This window comes from Cyprinodon tularosa, unplaced genomic scaffold, assembly GCF_016077235.1.
Source record: "Cyprinodon tularosa strain WSP-4 unplaced genomic scaffold, ASM1607723v1 ctg22, whole genome shotgun sequence".
Taxonomy (NCBI): domain Eukaryota; kingdom Metazoa; phylum Chordata; class Actinopteri; order Cyprinodontiformes; family Cyprinodontidae; genus Cyprinodon; species Cyprinodon tularosa.
Window position 1 is genome coordinate 2,847,275 of NW_024038821.1, and position 23,580 is coordinate 2,870,854.

At 39.7% G+C, this 23,580-nt stretch overlaps 2 protein-coding genes across 3 annotated transcripts in view; both read right to left on the reverse strand.

Moving 5' to 3' along the window:
* znf410 (zinc finger protein 410) overlaps positions 1 to 15,992 on the reverse strand; it is a 19,716-nt gene extending 3,724 nt beyond the window's left edge. The window contains exons 1-8 of the mRNA XM_038286107.1: positions 15,740 to 15,992; positions 15,535 to 15,644; positions 15,395 to 15,452; positions 15,165 to 15,297; positions 9,082 to 9,267; positions 8,300 to 8,521; positions 5,204 to 5,363; positions 320 to 501 (exon numbers count right to left, since the gene is read on the reverse strand). Of these exons, the coding sequence (XP_038142035.1) occupies positions 320 to 501; positions 5,204 to 5,363; positions 8,300 to 8,521; positions 9,082 to 9,267; positions 15,165 to 15,297; positions 15,395 to 15,427 (916 nt within the window). The 5' untranslated portion in view covers positions 15,428 to 15,452; positions 15,535 to 15,644; positions 15,740 to 15,992. The remainder of the gene's footprint in view (positions 1 to 319; positions 502 to 5,203; positions 5,364 to 8,299; positions 8,522 to 9,081; positions 9,268 to 15,164; positions 15,298 to 15,394; positions 15,453 to 15,534; positions 15,645 to 15,739) is intronic.
* A 234-nt stretch (positions 15,993 to 16,226) lies between these two features.
* Positions 16,227 to 23,240, reverse strand: cipcb (CLOCK-interacting pacemaker b). 2 transcript variants are annotated; one of them, XM_038286078.1, is made up of 4 exons: positions 22,990 to 23,240; positions 20,512 to 20,676; positions 20,247 to 20,431; positions 16,227 to 19,790 (listed from the first exon to the last, which is right to left on the reverse strand). In XM_038286078.1, the coding sequence occupies exons 2-4, from the start codon at positions 20,621 to 20,623 to the stop codon at positions 18,954 to 18,956; spliced, it is 1,134 nt and encodes a 377-aa protein (XP_038142006.1). In that variant the 5' UTR covers positions 20,624 to 20,676; positions 22,990 to 23,240; the 3' UTR covers positions 16,227 to 18,953. The 2 variants fall into 2 exon arrangements, with proteins under 2 accessions (XP_038142006.1, XP_038142005.1); XM_038286077.1 differs by having other exon boundaries at positions 22,994 to 23,239.
* Positions 23,241 to 23,580: the final 340 nt, after the last annotated feature.

Genomic DNA, 23,580 nt, shown 5'->3' on the forward strand with positions numbered 1-23,580 from the left:
CAAATATCCTAGATTTTGAAAACCTCTCTTTAACAATGATTTGTTTCAACTATATCATCCAAAGGGGTCAGAATAAAACCAAAGCTTTATTTTCTGCATGAGGTCTTTTAACTAATCATTAGAAAATCCAGGGAATAAAACTGACCATCTGAGATGTAAAGGTCACCCTGAATTTAGTGAAGCAGTGAAATGAAGGCACCAGGACTGCTGACTCATCAAATCTGCAGTCTTATTGCACCAAGGAAGCGTTCCAGCGGTAAATCACCTTTCGTTATCGCCTCCAGCAACTCATCAAACCTTCACCTCCTGTCCTTCCCACCTGTGTGTATGCGCCTGTGGTTCTTCAGGTTGCCGGCTGTGGTGAACTTCTTGCCACAGTTCTTCTCTTTGCATATGAAGGGCTTCTCGCCATTGTGAGTCCTCATGTGAACCTGTAACCTCTGCAGCACGTAGAAGCTCTTCCCACAGCCTTCTGCGCTGCACTGGAACATTCGGTCGTTCCTGGAGAGGAAGCAAACAAATAGAACCAACGGATGCATAAAACTTAGCAGTTAGCAAGAACTGCTCCTTCAGCTCTACCTAATCCTCAGCTGACTTATGGCTCTAAACACTGAGGGATTAGCTGCGTCTATTCTATTATTCAGACTCAAAAGAAGGCGCATGGAGGATGAAATTGTTTACATTTTGTCATATAACAATTGAAGATTTAAATGGAATTTATTCAGAGTTTCTCACACATGGGAAACCTCTGTCTATGTCAGAGTCTGTCAACATGTTTTGGAGCAGATCCCTGGAGTCATTTGAGGAGTAAAAGTGAAGGCTGCAGTTTTCAGGCACCACAGAACAGCAGATCTGAGAGGTGAAGTTGGTGTCACACAGGTCTGCTGTCTATTCGGTAATACTGGTTTGCTGCTGAGGTGTGACGCCAATAATTTGCTAAAAAGTGCTTTTCTAACACTGTTCATGGTAACATTTATAGTTTTTCTGCACACCTTCTTAAGGCATTCTTTGAATTCTGGGTCACTTTAAACCACAAAGAATAAAGTAATTAATTAAACTGAGTAATTAAAACTCATTATTTTTAAACACTCAAACTCTAAAATATTAAAGTAGTTCTTGTTTTCCAAGTAAATTTGACTATTGAGATTAGTCTGAATTATATGTGCATTAACTGAACAAACTGAACTTTAATGATGAAGTAGCAGATTTTCACAATCAGACCCGATTGGATGATAAGAAGTGTTTAATGTTGTGCCACAGGGGATTATTGTAATGCTTACATTTAATAATTGCAGGATTGTTTAACAACATTATTTCCACACTAAAGCCTGATTGATAATATATTACAGAAAAAAAGGGTTAATGTCCCACTTATGTTAAAGAGGCTCTATACTACTAAGTCCAGTTGACATATAACTGATATATAAATAGGAAATAAAATTAAATGTAGAATGTTAAGTTCATGGAACAAAACTCTACATTAAAATGCAAATACCCATGTTACCTTAGCAAAAAAATAAAAAGTACTTAATTGGATTTTTCTTTTTAACTCAATAGTCTGATTTACTAACTAGTTTTACGGGAATAGCTTTCCTCATATTATTCAAGTTCAATTACTTATCAAGTGTTATGGTGACCCAAAGTTGTGAAAACTTATATTTTTCCACAGTAAGGTTCAAAATGACTCTTTATTTTTAACATATTAGGGCAGAAAAGCTCAAGTTCAGTCCTCAAGAGTGACCATCCAGCAATTTTTTGATGCTCATTAGTGTGCCTGTGATGAGCTAAATAAGGGGATTGAACCTTTAGGTTCAGGTATGTTAGACTGCTGGGCCCCTGGCAGAGCAGAGCGGGACAGAAAGAGACTGAATAAACTGGTGAGAAAAGCCGCTTGTGTCCTAGGCTGCACTCTGGACTCAGTGGAGGAAGTGGCTGAGAGGGGGGTGCTGTCCAAGCTCACATCCTGCATGGACAACACCTCCCACCCTTTTGCACCAGACTGTAGAGCAGCTGAGCAGCTCCTTTAGTGAAAGACTTTTACACCCTGTTTGTAAAATGGAGCTCTACTGCAGGTCATTCATCCCCCTGCAACCAGACTCTACAATGGCAATAACTTGTGCAATGTATAATGTGCAATTACTATTTAATACCCTGTGCAATAACTGTATATATATATAAATAAAAATATTCATCTATTTAATACCCTGTGCAATAACTGTATATATATATATATAAATAAAAATATTCATCTATATAAATACCCTGTGCAATAACCCTGTATAAGCAGTGCCTTGTGAAGTGCCTTGAGATGCCATGTGTTGTGAATTGGCGCTATATAAATAAATAAACTGAATTGAATTATAATAATCCTCTTTATAAAAAAAGAAAAAAAATGTATATACCCCCATGCACCTTTTCTTCATTTGGCACCTCCTTCTTTTTGACTATTTGAACCGATGTAACGACTACATTTCTCCACTGTGAGATCAATAAAGTCAATCAATCAATAAATCTGAAGTGATTGTCTGTGAGTAACGCACAGCAGATCAGCCAGCAGAACCAATCCAGTCCATCAGATCTAGCTCAGGTCACATTTTATAGGGAAATGAACTTGAAACACAAAAGACAGCATTAATGGAAAAGTCGGAATATATATGGATGGGGTGACGAACAATTTACAACTAAGTTAAATTCTTTTTGTTACCTTTTACTACCTTTCACTGGCCTTAATTTCAGTTCATTTCATTCACTACCTTTAATTATTAAGTAGAAATCCTGGATTTTCAATGGGGAACAAGTCTTTACTTTGACAAGACCATTTTAAATACACAAGATGTTTTGGATGCAAATCATTCTATTACAGCTTTAGTTGGATATCAAGGTTGATAGTCTCGCTTGAATGTAATAAAGCATCATTTTCTGCTACTTTCTGTAATCCTATTGTCATGGTCTTGGTTCTGTTATGCTTTACTTTGCTCCATGTTTTCTATTTTTAATTGGTTTAATTTATATTTTGGCTATGTTCACACTGCAGGCCTTGATGCTCAATTCCGATTTTTTTGTGAAATCCGATTTTTTTGAATTGCCGTTCATATTTCCAAATATAGGCGACTTGTATGTGATCTCCTGTTTGAACTGCAGTCATACAACGCAAGCGTCCGGCATGCACTGTAGAGGATGCAATGACATCACAGCTCTGCATGCTCTGCGTTTACGGTTTGCCCGCGCACATCTAGCAATCTTTTCCAACCATAAAAAATCAATCTTTTCAGTATGGTTAGACATAAATACTGCTCTCTGCATCATCGTCCAACATGGTTGTTGTTTTTCTTGCCACTTCTGCGTAGCAAGATGTAGAATAGTGACCTTTGCCGGGTATTAATGGTGTTCAGGTTGGATGAATGTGACCTGGCCGTTCAGACACAGGTCGCATTTGAAACAGGCTTCCTACAGTATAAGGGAAGTTAAATTCAAGACTTTTTAATGCCACTTGAAATAAAAATTTAAGACCAAATTCAAAAGAAACAGAAGAAAAACCCGCTTGCGACAACTTAACCCAAAGGTTTATTTTAACATAACCCACTGCATTAATGTTTCAAATTTTGAAAAGCTTCCCATATAGGAAGAAAGCTAAAAACACACAAATGACAGATATATTTTAACAATTATTTAACTGAATTCACAAACTTTGTTTTAGCAGGGAACAAAACAAATCAGTTTTAAAGCCACAACATAACCAGTGCTAAGTCTTTTTTGCAGCTATTTTTCTTTGTATCGTTTTCTTAGTATGTTTGATTTGGTGATAAGTGGAGGCGTTGCAGAGACAAGAGTGGAACAAAACTGAGAAATACCGGCTGTTTCTTGGTAACTCGATTTTGACGCTTTTTGTTTTGTGCTTCGCATGTGCGACTCCACTGCCTTAATTCCCATCATTCCAAGTTTGAATGACTTCTTGCACAAATTACACTGTGCCTTATATATGTTCCCTGGTTTTAGCCATGGAGAAAACTCTTGGCTGGAGCCAATTTTCATTACATTTACACTTGCTCATATTTTCCAGACAAAAATATAATGGCGCATCTCCCAAATGTCCTAGCTGCAACAACGCTTTTATTGGTTCCGCTATCGGGACGGAACCAATAATGGCGAGCCATTTTTTTTTTTTTTATAAAACAAAAAAAAATTGTCAATTTTAACGTTTTATTTAGATTACAAAAATAAATCGTAATAAAAATAATCCTATTTCGGATGTTTTAAAAATTAAGACCTATGAAAGACTAATTTAAGACATTTTAATACCAATTAAGGCCTTAGTTTTATTTTGAAGAATTCAATGCCTTTTAAGGACCCGCGGGAACCCTGTGAAAATATCAGATTCGTATCGGATTCTGGCCCACATAGCCAAGTGGCCTGGGTCCCATTGGAAAAAATCAGATCTGTGTTGTTCAGACTTCCATGAAAAGATCAGATTCAGGTTGCATATGGGCCAAAAAATCGGATTTGGGTCACTTCAGGCTGCAATGTGAATGTAGCCTTTGTTGTATTTTCTGGATATACAAGTTCTTTGGTTTTTATTTGTTGCCCTCTTGCATTGGTCTCCTTTTCCCTAGCTCCTTCCTAGACTGCTCTCCACTCACACCTGTTCCTTATCCGCTCGTTAGCCCTACCTTTGTTCAGTCAGCCATATATTCTCTCCCTCTACTGTCACTCTTTGCTGGTTCCTCGTTGCTGTTGTCTTCCTACCTCATCTCTCCCTGGCTCCTTGTGCTCAGTTTCCCCTGATGTCTCCATGGTTTTTGGTTTGTTAACATTTTTAGTTGGATTTTTGGATTCTTGCCTCAATTGTTTTTGTTTACCAATCAGAACTGCAAGAAGTCACCTCTGTATCTCAGCCTCTGCATTTGTGTCCTCTAAACCATGCATCCCCAACCTCGGTCCTCGAGGCCCCGCTGTCCTGCAGGTTTTAGAGGTTTCCCTGCTTTAGCACAGCTGATTATAATGACTGCAGTAGACCAAAAGCATGTTAATCAGCTCTCAATTCAAATCAGCTGTGCTAAAGCAGGGAAACCTCTAAAACCTGCAGGACAGCGGGCCTTGAGGACCGAGGTTGGGGATGTCTGCTCTAAACCACAACCAGATCCTGACACCTATAAGATGAAACCCCAGGTTTTGCTGTTTAAACAGCTCCTCTCTGCAGGGTTACCTGTGCGTTTTGAGGTGATATTTAAGATGAGCCGGCCAGGTGAACGTCCTGCTGCAGCCCTCAAACGAGCAGCGCAGAATCTGTTTGGAGAGAGGGCGGCCGGCCCGAGACGGCAGCTCCCGCTTCTCTCCGTCCTCGATCAAGCTGTGTGTGTGGTCACCTAGGCAACCAGAAAGAGGAGAGCGTGAGCGGGGCCATGCAGTAATCAAGCCACATGTGCAAGGTGGCCGGCCTCTTGAGCCCCGGCTCTATAAAATCACCGGCTACCGACTGCGAATCGCTGCACAGCTGCAGGAAAAAGAAAACAATTCAAAGCTGAATGCAATCATTCCCTTTTAGCCGGACCGGACTCCCCGCTTCGAACAGCGTTAACAGCCCCCCCATTTCAGCCAATGACAAGCCGGCAGCAATGCGCTTATAGTTGATGGGAACTTGTCTAATGTGATGCAAGCTAGTGGGAGGGCATCAATTACAGCAGCTTGGAACGGGCAGTTTTCAGCTCCTCACTGCAAAACAAAAAGCATCACAGATGGTTTGGTACACAGGTACACCTTTAAAAAAAATGTGATAGCACAAGTGTCCAATTTAGTTCCTCATTACACGAAGGAAAATATTTTGGAGCTTTTTCTGGTTACTTTGGTAATTATAGCTGACAGATGACAACAATTACAGTGTTTCTATAAATTAGAATAAAAACAATAGATCAACAACAAATGGATATTTTAAACAGCAATATTACGCTTTCAAAAGTGCGTTCATTTAACAGCACTTTTTTTTATAGTTTTTCAAAATATTAACATTTTCTGAGACACTGATTTAGCTGTTTTTATTATGTCTGTAAGCTACGATGATTAAAATTCAACTGAAATAAAGGATTCTATGTAATGAATCTAACATATGAGTCCTCCTCTCTGAAATTAGTGAAGGAAATGTTGAATTTTTTATTGATGTACAAATCTTTTGAACTATCCTTGTAATTTTAAGTCTTTAATCTCATGTAAAAATTAGAACTGCATAAAATGTTGGAGGACAATATTAAAAAAAGTTACATTTTCTTCCTTAAATTACACTCAGCTGTCTCCCAATTCTGCTCTTTTAATTTAAAGGTTAAGGCATTTAAATTGCATGCATGCAAAGCAAGAGGTAAACAAATACCAATCAGGAACAAGGCATGCGTTTTAATTCTCTACTTTCTGTGGAAATGATCACAAACCTTAAAAAGCAACATCCAAGTTTGTGATGAAAACTCCCCAATTTGTTACGTTTCAGCCTCCACCTGCAGCCACAGTCTGACTCAGGAGGTGTTCAAAGACCAGACATGAGGCTGGGAGTCATAATGCCCCAAATGTCATGGGTAAATTCTCTCAACAGCAGCCTGTGGAGGCAGCAGAGCAGGGTTTGCAATGAAGTGCTGACTCGTGGTGTGAGTCAATAGGCTGCAACGACACTGAGTGCTGCAAGACTTGAAGGTCTGTTTCAAATCAAAGCAGAAGCTTCGCAGCTAGAGGAGATGAATGCACGGACTGATATCGCCATAAATAATAGATAATGCTTCAAATTGGAGAAAGAGAGCGTAAACACCGATTGATAGCAGCAGTTAGTCAGCGGCGACATCATTCTTTTACACTGGAGTTTATTTCAACAACTTTATGGGCTTCATGAATTCTGAAAGAAAAGCCAGTTTATAATGGGTCTAACTTTTGTTAAAACTCCCTCCCCTCACAGTTCTTCTCTGTCTTGCATGTTTCAGAAAAACAGCCAGAGGTGAAATAAGGTTAATAGAAGCTTCAGCTGCATCATAGTGAGACCATTTTCCTCCTTCTTGTTGGTTTCATTCCTCAGTTTTAGCTGTGTTGTGTCCTGCTGACAATGCAAGGCGTTCCATCCAAGAAACACACTCCCTCAAACGTGTCCTGGGTCTCCCCCTAGGCCTCACCTCACCAGGCAGCGGTCTAGGAGCCTCCTAACCAGATGCCTGAGCCACCTCAACTGGCTCCTCTCCGACTTCCTCACCCTATCTCTAAAGGAGAGCCCAGACACACTACGGAGAAAACTTGTATCCGGGATCTCGTTCTTTTGGCGATGACCCAAACCTCATGACCATAGACAAGGGTGGGAACGTAGATTGACCGGTAAATCGAGAGCTTTGCCTTTTGGCTCAGCTCTCTGTTCCCCACGATGGACCGGTACAGCATCCGCTTCACAGCAAGACGCCGCACCAATCCGCCTATCAATCTCCCGCTCCATCACGTGCTTTCATGCCCACTTTAATAAACGAAACCTTAAACCATTTCTCTAAAAACTGTTCACCTAATATCTACACGCAGGGCTTATGTTGGATTAAATAAGTTGTTTTTTTTTGGGCTTGAGAATCCAGAATGAGGTTAAAAAGCTCAAATGAAGTATAGATGGTATGATTTAAGTTCTTAAAAAGTAAATAAAAGGTTCAATTACACATATTTCATTATAATACTCTTAATAAATCCGACTATATGCAGAACTTGATGATCAATGTTTTGATATTTACAAGTCCGGAGGATGTTTGCTGTCAAACTGATAAAACCATCAAGAGTCGGGGGACACGTTTTCTCTGATTTAGAGTCTTATGATGACAAGTGTTAAGCTGAGTTTTAGTCACATCTGATTATACAACATTTTCATCTCCCTGACCTCATTTCTATTCAGGCTTAGATGCCTGAGCTGAAGTAGCCCAGCTGATTTTCCCCACTTTGCTTTTGTTTCTAACTCCAGACTAATAATAACTAATGATTAGGGCTGCTGATTAATCTGTCGATTAATTTTAGATTAATAATCGGATCCTTAAAGATTTTCTACAGAATCAAACCAGGTGAAAGTGAAACTTTTCCACTATTGATATGTATTTTTACAATTTTCTTATAATTGCTGCTCTAGGTGGGTCGCTCTGTCAGCTAAAGGCATGTTTTAGAGTCTCTATACTCTAATTCATCATTAATCAATTACTAAATTATTTCACTTTTATTTCAATAATCAATTACTCATGATTGTTTTAGCCCTACTAATGATTATCATCAGAACGTTCTGTCTGGTATTCGTTCCTGCATAAATTCGCCTCACCGTTCCCGACACTTGCAGCTCTGGCGTCCTGGCTGGCCTTTGCGTCTCTGGCCAGCTGCGCCCGGGTCGCTGCAATGAGGCTGTCATGCGCCAGCTCCTGGACTCTCAGATACCACGGCGCGGCCCCGTCTATCCCGTAGCTTCCTGAAGAAACCCCTTCATCTTCATCGTCCCCAGCACCGTCGGCAGCAAAGATCAGGGACTCGGAGGAGGCTGTGATTCCTGAGAGTGGAGGATAAATAAGAGAATCAGAAAGATATTAAAAAAGCAGATTTGATGAGATAATTTGCTTCAATCGTTCTAGGTCAGAGCTCTAAATTTAAACCCAGTGGAAGAAACAGACACAGGAATAAAGTGCATGTCGTAAACTGCCAAGGGCTAATAAACTTAGAGAACACACTTGCCAAATTTATTCTGCTTTTTATTTCATAAAAATATGTCACCTCATTTCTCTGCTGAGCTGAGAAAATAAAACACAAAAACACGGTTCCAGCTTCTGCTGTGGAACTTGTTTTCTCCGGATATGGACCGAAGCCAAGTGTTACTTTTATTATTTATTCCATTGTTAATCTTTTATTGCCTGTTGAAGCCTCTGATGATAAATTCCCAAACAGTCTTAGAACTGAACTTTCTGTTTTTCTTCTCCAAAGTCTAGAAATGAAGCTGGGAAACAATCAGTGACATCAGAAGAACACTGCGGTCACAAACGCAGATTGAAAAGAACTTTTTTAATAATCGAATTAAGAGAGCAGTAAACAGAGCGATGTTCGCAGCAGTTCCACCTTTGGCGAGATTCAGGAGGACGTAGGATGTGCTGTCCGGCTGCTGTAAGTCGTGCAGAATGGCCGGGGGGCTCGGCGACGCCTGCGGCGGCTGGTGGGACTGGACCACTAACGGGCTCTGTTGTGGGACGCCACCAAAGTCTGGCAACGTGGGAGAAGAGTCCGGCTCGTGGCTCAGGCCGCCATCTGGGAAACAATTACACAACAAACACAAGCTGTTGATGTTATTTCACCATGGATTTGAACATTTAAAGCGAGAGGAAATATATTTCAACCGTGGACCAATGTTTGCAATAAACACAGAAATCAACATCGTCTGCGATGGGCTGGTTCCTGCTTAAAGTTGTTAAAAATAAAAAATATTTCATCAAAACTATTCCTGTGCCAATAAAAGTATATCATTTTTGAAGTAGGATCAGACAGGTATAGATCCGAGCACTGGAAGACCTCCAAAATAAAAAAAAACTATATCCAAATTATACTGCCGCCTCTCGCCCATAGACAGCTGGAGATTGTCACCAGCGCCCCTCGCAACCCCAGCAGGGATGAGCATGACGGAAAACGTATATATATATTCATGTCTACCAGGGCTAATACAACGCATTTTAAGATTAAATGGGAAAAAGAAGCCAAAACAGCAATAGCTGATGATGTTTGGTTAAATATATGCAATTCTGTGATTCACACGTTAAGTTACGGAATGTGGAAGGAATTTTCCTGGAAATGCATGGTGCGTTTTTTTTTTTTTTATTACACCCAACATTAAAAATTAACATTTTAAAAACATTGAAAAGGCAAAAAGGAGTAATTGTGGGAATATGTCTGCAACACATTTTCATACCTCCTGGGAATGTATTAGGATCCCACCCTTTGGTCAGAACTAATGAAAGAAATAATCAGTAAAATGGACTTGAATCTATACAGTTTTTTTACTGTGGTTTTCCTAAGTAATCTGCCTCAGGAACTAAAGAAGGCTGACTGGTATCTCCTATTAATATTATTATCAGGTGCAAACAAAGCTATAACCTGCAGGTGGTTTGATGTGGAACAACTATCCTGTTTGGACTGGAAGAACATCATTGAGGACTTTCATGCAATGGAGAGACTGACTTTTTCATTAAGATTTGCCACTTATAAATAAAATAAATGCTGGAAGAAATGGAACGCTCTCTGGAGCTTGACACCGACTGTATCACTAAAGTAAATGTCCTTTTTTTAGTTTGTGTGTCTGTCAAACTAGTTATTCTGTAATTTCTGTTCAATGTATGTATGTGTATTTCTAAAATGACTATAAATATTAAACATAAAGTATTAAAAATACTGCAATACTGTGCTTTGAAGTGATGTTAATGAGTTTAAAAGGATTTTAAGGTCAGAGCCTTAAGTGTTGCAGTGCACTGTCACTCAGCTGGCTGAAAGAAGGCTACTATACTCCATTTGCAAGCATGCATAATCAGGAGGAAAACATTTCGAGCTGCTTAAAAAACATAACATTTTGAGGCCTTTCTGTTTCTGAAAGAAAGATAAAACATGCATGTATTATAAATTGGTATAGGGTCAGGGCTAATGTTGCTTAACAGCTGATTTAATGTTTTCCACTGCCGTTTTGGACCATTTTTCCTTAGTAATAAGTCATTAAGATATGGGGCCTCCTGGACATGTCCCTAACCTTAAATTCCCTCTATCACTTTCAAGTATGAATAATCATTTCTACTGAAATTAAAACATTCAATCCTCCAGAGGTGTGACTACATATATATATATATATATAAATATTTTTTTTTTCCTCAGTTGGGATGTAAAAACAAATTAAAAAGTTAGTTTATTACTAGAGGCGAACTGCTCCAGATCTGGGCTCTTTAAATGAAGGAATTCATTAAAGGTTGTTTTGTATTTTATCTGATTATAGTTTCCGTCTGAGGCATTGCTCGCCATCATTAAACCTGCGTTTCTGGATCTTGTCGCTTCACTCTACTAAACATAATAAAGATCCGGCCATACATAACCCAACATGCTGCCCAGCCCCTGGTGCAGTCTATTAACACGCTCCTGACTGGCCTCTCAGCCTGTGCTGTAAAACCGTTTGTTATATATATGGGTTTTATATTTTATGTTCTTTGACAATCATACAAGTTTTGTCACTTTTATTATACAAGTTTTCACAAATGAAGCACTCCTATTACCTAAGCACTCTCATTATCTAAGTTTCTGTGTAATTGAGAGCATGATATAATTTGTTTTTGTACTCACGAGCTCTTGGTGCCATGCTCTGAGCATAACGTAACTTGTTTTTGGCTTCGGCTGTCCACGAGCCCTGGGTGGGTTCAGGGGATGCCGGAAACATATTTTGGTTTTTGTAATCATGTGCTCCAGGCGTGAGAGGGAGCGATCATTTTCCTGATTGGGTGACAGACTTTCCTTTGAAGTTTGGCATAAATGACGGGTGGCAGTTGGCACTGGTAGAGTCTGCTAGGGTTGCGTACGAACGCCTAGCTGCGCGGGTTGCTGCCCTGCTGGGGTCGACTGGCTCTCCGATCCTTTGTGTCACCGTAAGGGTAACAATATAATTTGTATTCAGCACCGTGCCTTGATTGATGTGCTTGCTTTGCTGTTTTCTGTGGCGGAATGAAACGACACATTTTACTCTAGCAGACACAGTGTGTGTGTGTGTGTGTGTATCTGTATGTCATCTTTATTAAAGACTCATCCCAATCCTGCCTAAATAATACACCGTTACAAATAATCCAGAACGCAGCGGTGCGTCTGGTCTTCAATCAGTCCAAAAAGTCTCACATCACCCCTCTGTTCATTGAGCTTCAATGGTTACCCCTGGCTGCCAGCATCAGATCCAAGTCCCTGATGCTAGCCTGCAAAGTGCTTAAGGGTACGGCTCCTATCTACTTGAACCCTCTAGCAAAGGCTAATGTCACAACTTGGTCAGCAATGGATTGTTACCTAGCAGTGCCTGCACCATGCTTAAGACAATCCAGACTGTTTTCATGTGTTCCAAGATGGTGGAATGACCTACCAATCGCTACAAAAACAGCAGCATCCCTTTCTATCTTTATGAAACACGTAAAAACCCACCTCTTCAAAGAGCATCTCCTATCCTAACTTTTACCCATAACTTTTACCCCTCCACTTTCTTCTATCTCTCTGCTGTCAGCGCTCATTCTGACTAGGGGCTTCCCTCTAGAGAACTTATTGTCATTTGATGAGAACTATAAAACTGTGTCTACTTTGTAAGTCGCTTTGGATAAAAGCGTCTGCTAAACGCGCAAACATTAAATATTAGACTAAAACACCTCTGGGATTAGCCTGCTAAGACATTTAAAAGCCAGACAGATTTATGAAATAACAAACCCAGGAAGATTGCACCTCTTCTAGATTACAGATCTGAAAGTAGAATAACGTTAAACCTTCGCTTTACCTGCATGTATAATACAGGTATACTATAACCCATATGAGAAGGTCACGCCCTGATAAAAATAAAATATTTATTGCTTTAAAAAGCTTAAAGGAATTTCCACAATTACATTTTAAGCAAAAAAAGACGGTGCTTCTCTCAGTAGGAGCTCATTAGACCGGCACTAGATGGCCCTGATGAAAAGGATGGGAGGGTGAGCAATATGTTGCCGCTGCAGGGATGCAGACAAAGAGCAGATCCTCTTACTGAATAAACTGAAATGTAAACCAACTCCTAACCCCTAAAAACAGACATGACAAAAAGGCACATTTACCATTTTTTCTAACACTCTCAGACCACATCACTAGTGCAGCGATGCTCCGCTGCACCTGAAATTAAGGAAAATGCTCTCCAGCTTGACTGCGATTCTCTAAAGCATCAACTCAGTAACTTTTTCTCAGAAGTAACGGCAGAAATCTATGATAGTGACGATACAACAACGATCCAGAACAGTAGCTAAGTTTTAACTCCCCCCAAAGGCCTTTATACACATGTTGGATTCAAAACAGATTGAAAATAAAAGTTCTATGACTGAATAGCAAGTTATGTGTATATGAGAAAATAGAGAAGAATCGGTGACGTTCGGTGACGTAATTTGAAATGGAGCAGAAATATAAGCATTTTATATTCCAGCAAATGTAGATTATCTTGTTATAATCTTTCTTTATTTTTCCACCATTAACATCCCAGAAAGATAAGGAAACTTTAATGAATCTCTTATCTTTAGGTCTCATTTTTTGTTGGTGAATATATTGCTACCTTCTAACACTAACCTTCTAATAATGTTTAAGTCTGCAGATTATTTTTTTGTACAGTTGTGCAAACGCAACATAAATGTGCATTTACAATTTCAACAATCTGCATTTATCTTCTCACTGGACACATGAGACTGTAAAAAAAAAAAAGTTTCAGGTGTACAGTGGGGTATTTTATAGCTAAAATAACTGTGATTCATGGAAAACAATTAGGGATTAAAAAGATTGATCAGACCCATAAAATATCGGCCGATTTGGCTGAATTTTAAACGACCCGATACGCACATTTTTCCATTCAAAATTGCAGATAAATCAATTAAATTTGGTGTAGTTTTATACAGGCAGAGCAGCCCCAAAGCGGGTCTTATGCACCTTACTAGCAGGACCCAAGCGTGGCTCCTTCATTACCTGACTGTTAATGAACTAGTGTGGTTTTTTTACTCTGTTTCCAAACTGTTCAGCAAGAATTCTGAGTGAGGAAAGAAGGCTTCAGGTTTTAACACAATAAAATGAATAGCTCACCTTAAAAATTGTCATTGTGGTAAAGCAATATGGGAAGAATACAAAGCAACAATGTGGAGGACAGATGTCTCCATTCACAAGGCTTTTGAAAGCTGTAAAAACTTTTCTACAGACAGTGAAAAAGCTAAAGCTATTAAAGACAAAGTGATGAAATTTATATCGCTCGAAAACCAGCCTTTTCGGTTGAAACTGTTAATATCGTGCATCACAGTGATTCTCTCATATTTGAAAACATGTCCATCCAATGGCGTAAGGACACAACTCATCGGGCTACCTTGAGTTTCACAGCCCCCCTCCTCACCTACGCCTCTCTCCTTTCATCTCCTTCAGTCTTCACTCACTCATTATTTTGGGGAGTTTTTTTCCGTTCTTCCAGCAGCTCTTCCTTACTTTTTCTTTCCTGGAATCCGCTTAAGTACCTCTTTTTGGCATCCATCGTCGCTAACACATAACGGTTATGGTTTTAATCTACGCTTTGGATTACCCATAATTCCAAGTCACATTGTAAAAATAAAATACTCGAATAAATTGTTCTTTTAAGATCTTTATTGCGGTTTGAAACATATTATATGAGTGTATTTTTTTACCCACCGTCTAATTAACTATACACAGTTATTAACATAGTAATTAAAAGTACCACTGTGTCGCGTTTAAATGACTCACCATCAAGTTGAAATCTGACATGTGTTGCGGTATAAATAAGGTCCAATCAATCATCAGGTGGGTTTAAGAGGAAATTTTCGCACCATTACATCTCCAGAGACGTCCTAGTCCACTATTGCATAGAGGGACAACCAGGTGGCCCTTAAGATTAACATGAAAAGTCCTGATGGAGAAAAATAGTCTAGCAGTTTGTGTCTTTAAATCTGAGCAAGTTTGGGTTATGCTGAATGACAGCAATCCAAAAGGCTCTGAGTAGTTCAACAAATGATATGAAATGTTTATAGATGGCATAGTTAAAGCACACACTTTAAATTTGATGCTGTTATGATCTTTGCGCTGATGACATGCTTAATTAATCATTTCATTCACCAGTTCAATGAACTTTTTAAAGTTCCTTGGTGTTTCTGATTTCCTTATCCTGACCTGTTCTGCCTCTCAACCACTGAGTCTGCCTGTTCCTGTCCGAATGGTTTGCCTGAACCGTCTTTAGACTCCTGGATCTCTAAGCCTGCCTGTTCCTTTTCTGATTTGTTTACCTGGCTTCGAATTCCTGCATGTTCCCCCAGGCTGTAGCTTCTGGGACATCTGGGCCCCTAAGCAACAGCAGTCTCCCCTTACCGATAGTTACGCCATTGTGTCCATCAGTAAGAGGAAGCTGTGAAACTGCACCAACCTACCTGTGAGCTCCAGAGGGGTGCAGAGGGAGCTGTCAGCTGGGGCCAGCAGAGGCAGGCAGGGGTGTTTGCATTCAGAGTCCTCCAGACTTTGCACCAATGGGATGGAGGCGTTCTGGACAAACTGCACCAGCAGCTAACAAGGGGGAAAAAACAGCAAGCATTATCATTACAACCATAGTATAGCAATGCAAAGCTTCAAGCCTGGCTGTTATATCACTAAAAAGTGTTACCTCTGGTTTGGAGTCCAGCTCATCAGAAAGCATGAGTCAGCCTGTGTGAAGCTCTCAGCTGCTCAACACAAACACAACAGTCACCAATCTGTGCACATCACCGTTAACTGCACATGTGAGATGAGAGCAGCAGAACATGCCTTGAATCTCGGTGACAAATGGCGAGACTTCCTGTGGGTCAGAAGCTGTAGGTCATCTCTGAGTCAAAGCCATCACCCGGACTGGATCATTGAGCGTCATTCACCTAAAGCTGAACAGAAACTAAATAAATACTGATGGCGGAAGCACACACGGAAGAGAGGATGCAGGTTTTTTTCCCCCCGCTGGATAAAAATGACAGGTTACCTTGTTAGCTTGACTAGCAGCAGAAAACTAGCTACCCGGGGCTATGTGTTTAGAATATAGCCGCCTGGCCACCGACGGGCTGTTTGCCTCTTTCAACTCTTCAGTGTCAGAAAACTAATGACTTCTCATTACAGCGGGGCTCTAACAGCGACACAGTCAGCTAAAGCCAATTAGCAGTACAATTTTCTCAAAACAGAGGGCAGCTTTGATCTACGGAGGCTCCAGAGGCTCAAAGCTTCCAATCATCCGCGCAAAGCTGCTGCGTCTCAACGTCGCCATCTAGAGGTCAGATGCGTGAACTAAATGAAGGTCAGAGAAAAGGTTCCCTTTTTTAGCCTTAAAAATATTATTTGGCTTTTTTAAGCTTGATAAATATTTAATTGACTTTTTTATTTATTTAAAGTATGACTTATATATGGAGTCAAATATTAGGATATACAAAATAGGATTTATAAATATTAGGACATGGGACATCAGACACAAGAAAAGCTTTTTAAAATCATATTTATTACACATAAAATTACATCTCAACCTTAAATCATATAAAATGACCTGAAAGTATTTTAAATCGTAACACAGCCTTGTTGGACTGTGTTCACATTACAAAACCATTTATATTTAAGTCTCTTCTAGTCGCCAACTAAAGATAAAAAAAAAAAAATTATTGCTTGGAAGTCAACATGACTTTTAGATGCATTCATCATAGTTACTTTACACCTTTTAAACAATATTATAGCTTACAATATATACAGCAGACTGTAAAGAACAAACCCAATCTTCATCTTAAAAACAGAAAATCAGAGCTCAAAGCTGACAATTTACAGACCTATACTATAAGTGTCAACATTTTGAAATTTTACCCAACATGACTGGGTTCATTTTTAAATATATATACGATGGTCTTTTAAATTCTGTGTTAGTTTTTCTGCTGCACATTTATCCCAACACTACAAAAAGACTACACCCAGGTTATCAGGCTATTTTTTTTTTTTTAACATTTTAGTAAATTAAACCTTTTCATGTGCTTTGGGGTAAAATATTTCAGACTAATTTTCTAGGCTTAAAAATTTTATTTTTGTAGGTTTACGATTCTTTCTTGAATTTCTTAAGGCCTTAATCATCTATTACATAAAACAAAAAAATTATTTTGTGATAGATTTAAATCAATAACAGGAAACAATTTGAAGGCTAAGCTGTTGCCTCATACAGGACTTTCAAATGTTGAGGGAGTTCCTCAAACTTTCTCACAGAGAAGTCAAACAACTCTGGAGCTGCCCGGCTGCAAGAGTGCATTTAAAAAGGAAATCAGAATCAATTGAATTAAAGGAAAATTAAAAGGCTATTTAAAACCCTTTAACTCAGAAGATTCAAATGATATCAGCTTATCAAGAAATTATTGTTTATTAGGAGTTTTAACTTTGGGACAGCCCAAAAAAAATAATAATAATAATAACACATTAGATATACAGTGTATGCGAAACTGGTCTGCTATTGGTAGATATGGTGCAGTGAGAGACAATGTAGGGAATGGATAATGACCTGACAGCAAAGTACCCGTTTGCTCAATATTTTTTTTTCGACTGAAATGGTAACAAGTGATCAATTTCATCATATTTATTTAGAAACAGTGAACTGTGTCTCATACATTTACTGTGGAGTACACAGCTGACATGTCTATAGAATAAATTAGAAAATAACCATTAGAAAAACCTCTGATAACATGAACCAAAATGTAATTTACATGAAAATTTACATTTATGTCTGAGAAATTATTTTTTCCACACTCCTCATTAAAGAGGATCTTCCTTTTTACAGAAAGCCTTTTCAGGCGATGTTACGTTTGGACTATTTTAACCACAGCTTGTTTCAGAAATCCTTACAGCAAATGAGGAGCCATCGGCTAGAACATGTAAAAGATTTGATCACAATATCATTAAAAATAAGTCACCTATGTGTTTAGGCTGCAGTGGGTGCGTGATTTTAATATATACGTGTCTAGTGATTCAACCAGTGTTAAAAAAAAATGACATTATAGCCATCTTGAAAAAGCTACTACAGTACCACAGCTGCCAAAAAAATCTGACGCAAATAAAGTTTTTTTTTTTTTTTTAGATTTTAGTGCAATTTTTTTTATTTAGCATGAACATACTTAGAGTTTTAAGGCCATGATCTATGAATAAACAAAAAATATCCAAATTTTAAGCATAAAAAAACTGGATTTAAGAGACTCTAGAACTACTGTTTTTTTATTATCAGTAGCTGCCTTAATATAAAAAACATTTCAATACAGACATTTGACAAATACAAATAAAAATGCACGAGAAAACCTTTGCAAGTAAAAGCAGACAACTTCCATTTTACCTGCACAGTTCAAAACAACAACGCTGACAAAGGGCAAGAAAACATTCAGAGTTGACCACTAATCATTCTTTCACTCCTAGAAGCCCTATTCAGAGAGAACTTGTATCAGGGCGTCGTCTGATTGGTTGATAGGGGCTTTTCTTTCCAGCCAGTATGAAAATGAGTATCAACAAATAACCTGAGAGAACAAATTCAAAAACAACTAAATATGAACCAAATACATCCTGCAAATACAAACCCATGAAAAATAGACATATGCTCTGAATGTTTTTTAACATGGCATGATGTCGTCTCTATAATCCAACCATTTTTACAGCTTTGGAATGAATCGCATGTTAAACCGTCTGTAAAACATACCAAAGGAACAATGCGTGGAAAACCAAAACGATCCAACCGGATGGCCTGCTGTCAGTCTAGCAGGCACACATTAAGATTAAATTATTCTGTTTTCCACTTAGAATTGGATATCTGGCCTAATTTTGCCTCTAAAGGTGCGTTTTCACTGCAGGAGCCAGAATGTTTTTCCCTTAATGGCCTAGGTAGGTTCTAGGTCAATTTCAGCTACTCTCTTCCATTTCATGGTAAACAATGATCCATTTACAGTGTTTAGAAAGAGCATTGTATGACTAGAGTGCAACAAGAAGGTTGATGTTTTTAGGTCAGCTTGGAGTGTCAGGAAGGGACCAAAGGCAAATGACTGCTAAAATGTAGGCCACAGTGTGCTGTCTGTCTGAGAGTCTGGGGGAGGGGTCAGTAATGTAGAGCCCATTACTTTCAGTCCATCTGCCTCTACACACACCTACCCCCATCCCGATCATCCTGTGGGTCTAATGGATTACAGCCACACACCAGTCTAGGTCTGAAGTGCTTTCAGGCTGCCCTGAGCAGCCCTCTCCCTGTCCTCCTCCTGTAGGTGGCTCAGCAGTTTCATACAAACACTGGTGTCTCCGGTCTGAAGAGCCTGGAGGAATAAGTCTGTGTGTTTCTTCAGTTGGTCCAGCTCATTTTGAGTGCTTTGGTTCTGCCTGAGGAGCTCCTTGGTGCGGAGTGTGATGTCCAGCAGGCCAGACTTGCTCAGGATGTTGTACGTGTTGCAAAAGCGCTTCCTCTTTGTGTCAGAACTGCCGTCACTTGAGTAGCCTTCTAGAGAGGAGATGCTGTCCAAGGCGAGAGTCTGGTTTTTGGACTGACTGCAGATCGCTGACTTGCCCTTGGCAGGGCTGACAGTGCTGCTGTTTTCTGCTGCAGGGAGTGGAAGTCTGCTATGGAGAAGGGGTGACATGGGGCTGGGGGTACCAGGAAGACTAGGAGACGCAGCTTCAGAGTTATTGCTGCTACTGCACAGAGATTTCTCCACTTTCTGCCTCTGCCGTTGATCCCAAAGACTGGAGATCAAAGAGTTACATTTCTCCGATCCTGATGAAGAGGAGGAAGACGAAGAAGCACTTCCTCTGCCTGAAGAACCAACACTGTCCCCGGGATGTGGGGCAATCTTTGGGTAGGACTTCAAGATTGGAAGATACTTTTTGGAGCGTCTGTGTTTAGAGGTGGCCTCTTTGGAGGTTGATGACCCTTGACGGGAGACCACAGGCTGGAGAAAGACCACTTGAGGCTGTGGGACCACTGGCTGCACCACCTCCACCGTGGGACTGAACCCCCAGGGCTTCAGAGCAGGAGGGTTCTCTACAGGCTGCAATAGAATAAGACGGACCGTTTTACAAATTGATTTGTTTTCACTCATTTACTTCCTAATTCATCAAATGAAAATTTAAGCTGATGGTCTTTTAAGACAAGCAACTCATCTAGGATAGCGGTCCAAAAAAATTCCCCTAATAACTTAAACTAATCCTCAGTTTCTTCACCTCTAAATTTCCTGAGGTATTCATCTAGACATTAATTATTATCATCAGAATATCTAATCAGCACAAAAATCTAATTTTTTCTAGATACTGCTCATCTTTATTGTCTACCAAGGGGAATTGAGTATTGTTGTTGATAAATCGATTCAAACATGATCCAAATAGGACGATTATCTCTGGCAGTAAAACAGCAAAATAATAATAATAAAAAAGCATGTTTCTCTAACAGGTATCTTTAAGAACACTAAATATTGCACAAATTCACAGGGTAAGTTTCATCATCTTACCTGCTTCAGCACAACATTGTTCATTATGATCATAGGAGAGAGTCCGGAATAGGAGCCCCCAACCACAGACAGCTGAGAGGGCTTCTGGCCTGAACCAGCACCCTGTGCCCCCTGCTGTTTAACAGGGTGGGGGGAATCTTCAGAGTCCGTGGTGTCCATTGTGCTCAGATGCTCTGAGCTGGCATCTGTAGGATAGACAGAAAGGTTAACAGCCATTTAACACTGATACGCTCTTCTTCAATGTGCGCCACGGGTCACGCCTAACCTGAGAATCCAGAGTCTCTTTCTGAATCCGCCTGGGAGCCTCTGCACTTCATGATGCAAGGTTGGTTTGCTGCCCTCAGGAGGTTCTCTGCCTTCCTCTTCGTGCTTGTCATCCTTTCACTAACGCTGTCCTTGGACCCACAAGCTTGCAGAAAAACTAGTTCAGCTGTAAACAAAAACAGCAACAAATAAACCCTCCCCTTAAACCAACAACAAATTACACAGGTGCTCATTAGCAGAAACATTTAAAAGGGGTGCGTAGAAATCCCAGGTTTGCAACAAAATAAAAAATACTTTCTTCCATGTTTACATGGGATTTCTTCACTTTACCCTCTGTTTTTACACTGTTCTGCAAGGGTTTTGTATCCCATTTTACAGTCACAATGTCTTTTACATGGAATTCATGTGACAGACCAACAAAGCAAGGCATAATTGTTAAGTAGATGGGAAAAATGATATTTTGTTTTCTTTTAAGCCTTCTTCATTGATATTTTTAAACCAGCTTATGCTTCAGGTAAAGTACCTATCATTTAGGAGTGTGTCTCTACCTGCTTCCCCTTCTTTCAAAACTAGGTCACGAAAGGTCTGATTTAAAGGACAGCCTCCAAACAGCATTTTACTCTTAAAAATACCCAGATAGGTCAGGAATTCAACCCAGGAATGTGAATTACTCTAAAACCTCAATATGCTCTTGCCCAATCTATTGCTTTGGAATCTCTTATCTCCTGTCTGCAAATAATTGTCCAGCTTTCTTCATCCCCATAGATTGACATTGGTCATTTCAGGGGTCACTGTGGAATTGTGTTGTTTTTCAGTCACATCTTATGCCTGTTTCAAGGTCAAAAAGTTCAGTTTTGCACTTATCTGACAACACCATCTAAATATAAACTATGCAGCTCACCCAGTGCTACCACAGGGATCTTCACTGCTTCCCCAATTCAACCTAAAGTCAAAGGTGGCTTACATTTGGGTTCTTAAGGGTCTGGTTTTCAGCAGGTTTTAGATGAGTTGGTGGCAGTGAAACAAATTAAATATGCAGGGAATGGAGAAATCCAGCCCTGTTTAGATGGATGTTTGCAGTAGTTCATACCCTTGAAATGTTCAGATAATGGCCTGGCCAGACTGGGATTGCAAATGTTTTATAATTTAACATTACTTTAATCTGTACAAGTGTATCCCTGACCTCTCTGCTGTTTTCCTTGGTGTGTAAGGCGGAAGTTTTCTCTATCAATCATCTAAAGCCTTCACACAGGCACTCGGTTTAGTATGTAGGTCATATTTGAAGACAACCACTTACTCTGGGATTAATTTAAGGGTATTAGAATGAAGGAGGCCAAATTCATTGAACATTTTCTTAGATTTTTCTTTGGTAATACATTTTATTATATATATATGTGTTTCCCATTTTTTGCCCTCATCAACTACGTATAACACATCAGTGTCGCATTCGACTCATTGACTCAAAGGCAATCCCTCACACCGAACATGCTTATAGCGACAGTGGAAAGGAAAAACTCCCTTTTAACAGGAAGAAACCTCCAGCAGAACCAGGCTCAGTGTCAGTGGCAATCTGTCGAAACATCCAAGAGGCTCATAGAGATCTAAAACTCAGGTGGTCGAATCAGCTGAGAGGACAAATATGAGTGGTGCTCCATGTATCTGATTTTATGAGAAGTAATTAGGTATTAAGTTAATTCAAACATAGCAAACATCTGGCATGGTTCTAATAAGACAAGACCACACCTGACTTTTAAGCTTATATGGCAAACACTTTGCAAACACTGAACAACCATTGAGATCAAATTGGCATAAAATGATCCTGGTCAAAAACAAACAAAAAAGTGAGAAAAAAAAAAACTATATCTGGGTTCAAAAGACTTGAAACTCCGTGAAAATTTGATCTACAGGGAAGGAGGAAACATATTGAGTAGATTAAAGGATAATATTCATTTAGAATGGTCAAGTCAAAGTTTAAATCTTAACTAAATCTTTAATCCAAACTAAGAATATGCAGAAAGTCTTTGACGAGTATAGTTACTTGCTAATTCTGACCACATTTGAGTTATTTTGGCAACATGTAAAAAGGCAGTCCTAAGGTAGGGTATGCTGTGTTTATGCTAGATTAACTGGACCCTAATCTAATCTATAAATTTGAGTAATTTTGTGTAAACCGATGTCTACGTAGAAAACTGGATACAAGTTGACGGTAGTTTGGCTAGGCCTGTCAGCGGTTAACTGTAAACACTTGCAGAAAACCACATTTAAATAACTAAATAAACATGTGCTATCTCTCTGTGTCGGTGATTTTTTTTAATTTTATCTAAAGAAGCGAAAAAAACTAAAGTATTATTTATTTTTCCTGTCAAGGCTGTAGTTTGGCTACAGCTAACAGCATAAACGCTAAGCAATGCTAATAAGAGACGGACTCAATTCTACCAAAGCTAAATAAAATATAAACGATCAAACCAAAATAACACACCTACTTTAAATCGAGATGTTGTTCCGGTGAGGTGATATAAAAAGCAGGCTTCATTCGAGTTGAGGTTACGGCTGACTTTTTTTCTCCCCCTCTGTGTGGTTGTTAACGGCTGCGCCCTGCTCCACTGTCTGCGTGGGGCTGTCCCACGGTGCAGGACACGGGACCCAGCGCCCCTCCTCCCTGCCCGCAGGCTCACATGCGGAGCACGGTGGTGACATTCGACAAGACTTGCTCTCTAATTGTCCCATTTGCTTCAAAGTTATATTTTTTTACAATAGTTAGTAGTTTTCGACACTTTAATTCACATTTTATCTGTATCTCAACCCCACAGCGGAAAGAAACTATATAGTTATTTCAGCTGACGTACCTTATTTGGTAGTTGGGGGCGTGGTCATGTCAGGAGTATCCCCTACGTCTCACTGTTTTGTCTACCGCCCCTTCCCATGTGACCACATTCCTGGTATCTGATTGGCCAAGGCCGCCAGCAGCTGAAAAACGTGACCGCTGCCTAGTGTGTGGCAGGTTAAGGACTATGCGTTTGTCTTGCCATTAGGACTAAACTGTGCAGAACGCAGGCAACATAGAGCATAG

Bases quoted from the DNA above. Each gene is read 5' to 3' on its own strand.
- cipcb (XM_038286078.1), bottom strand. From the start codon at position 20,623: ATGACAAGCACGAAGAGGAAGGCAGAGAACCTCCTGAGGGCAGCAAAC. The intron at 20,432-20,511 runs GTTAGGCGTGAC...TCTATCCTACAG, and splicing joins AAGAGACTCTGGATTCTCAG to ATGCCAGCTCAGAGCATCTG. The intron at 19,791-20,246 runs GTAAGATGATGA...ATTCTATTGCAG, and splicing joins ACAATGTTGTGCTGAAGCAG to CCTGTAGAGAACCCTCCTGC.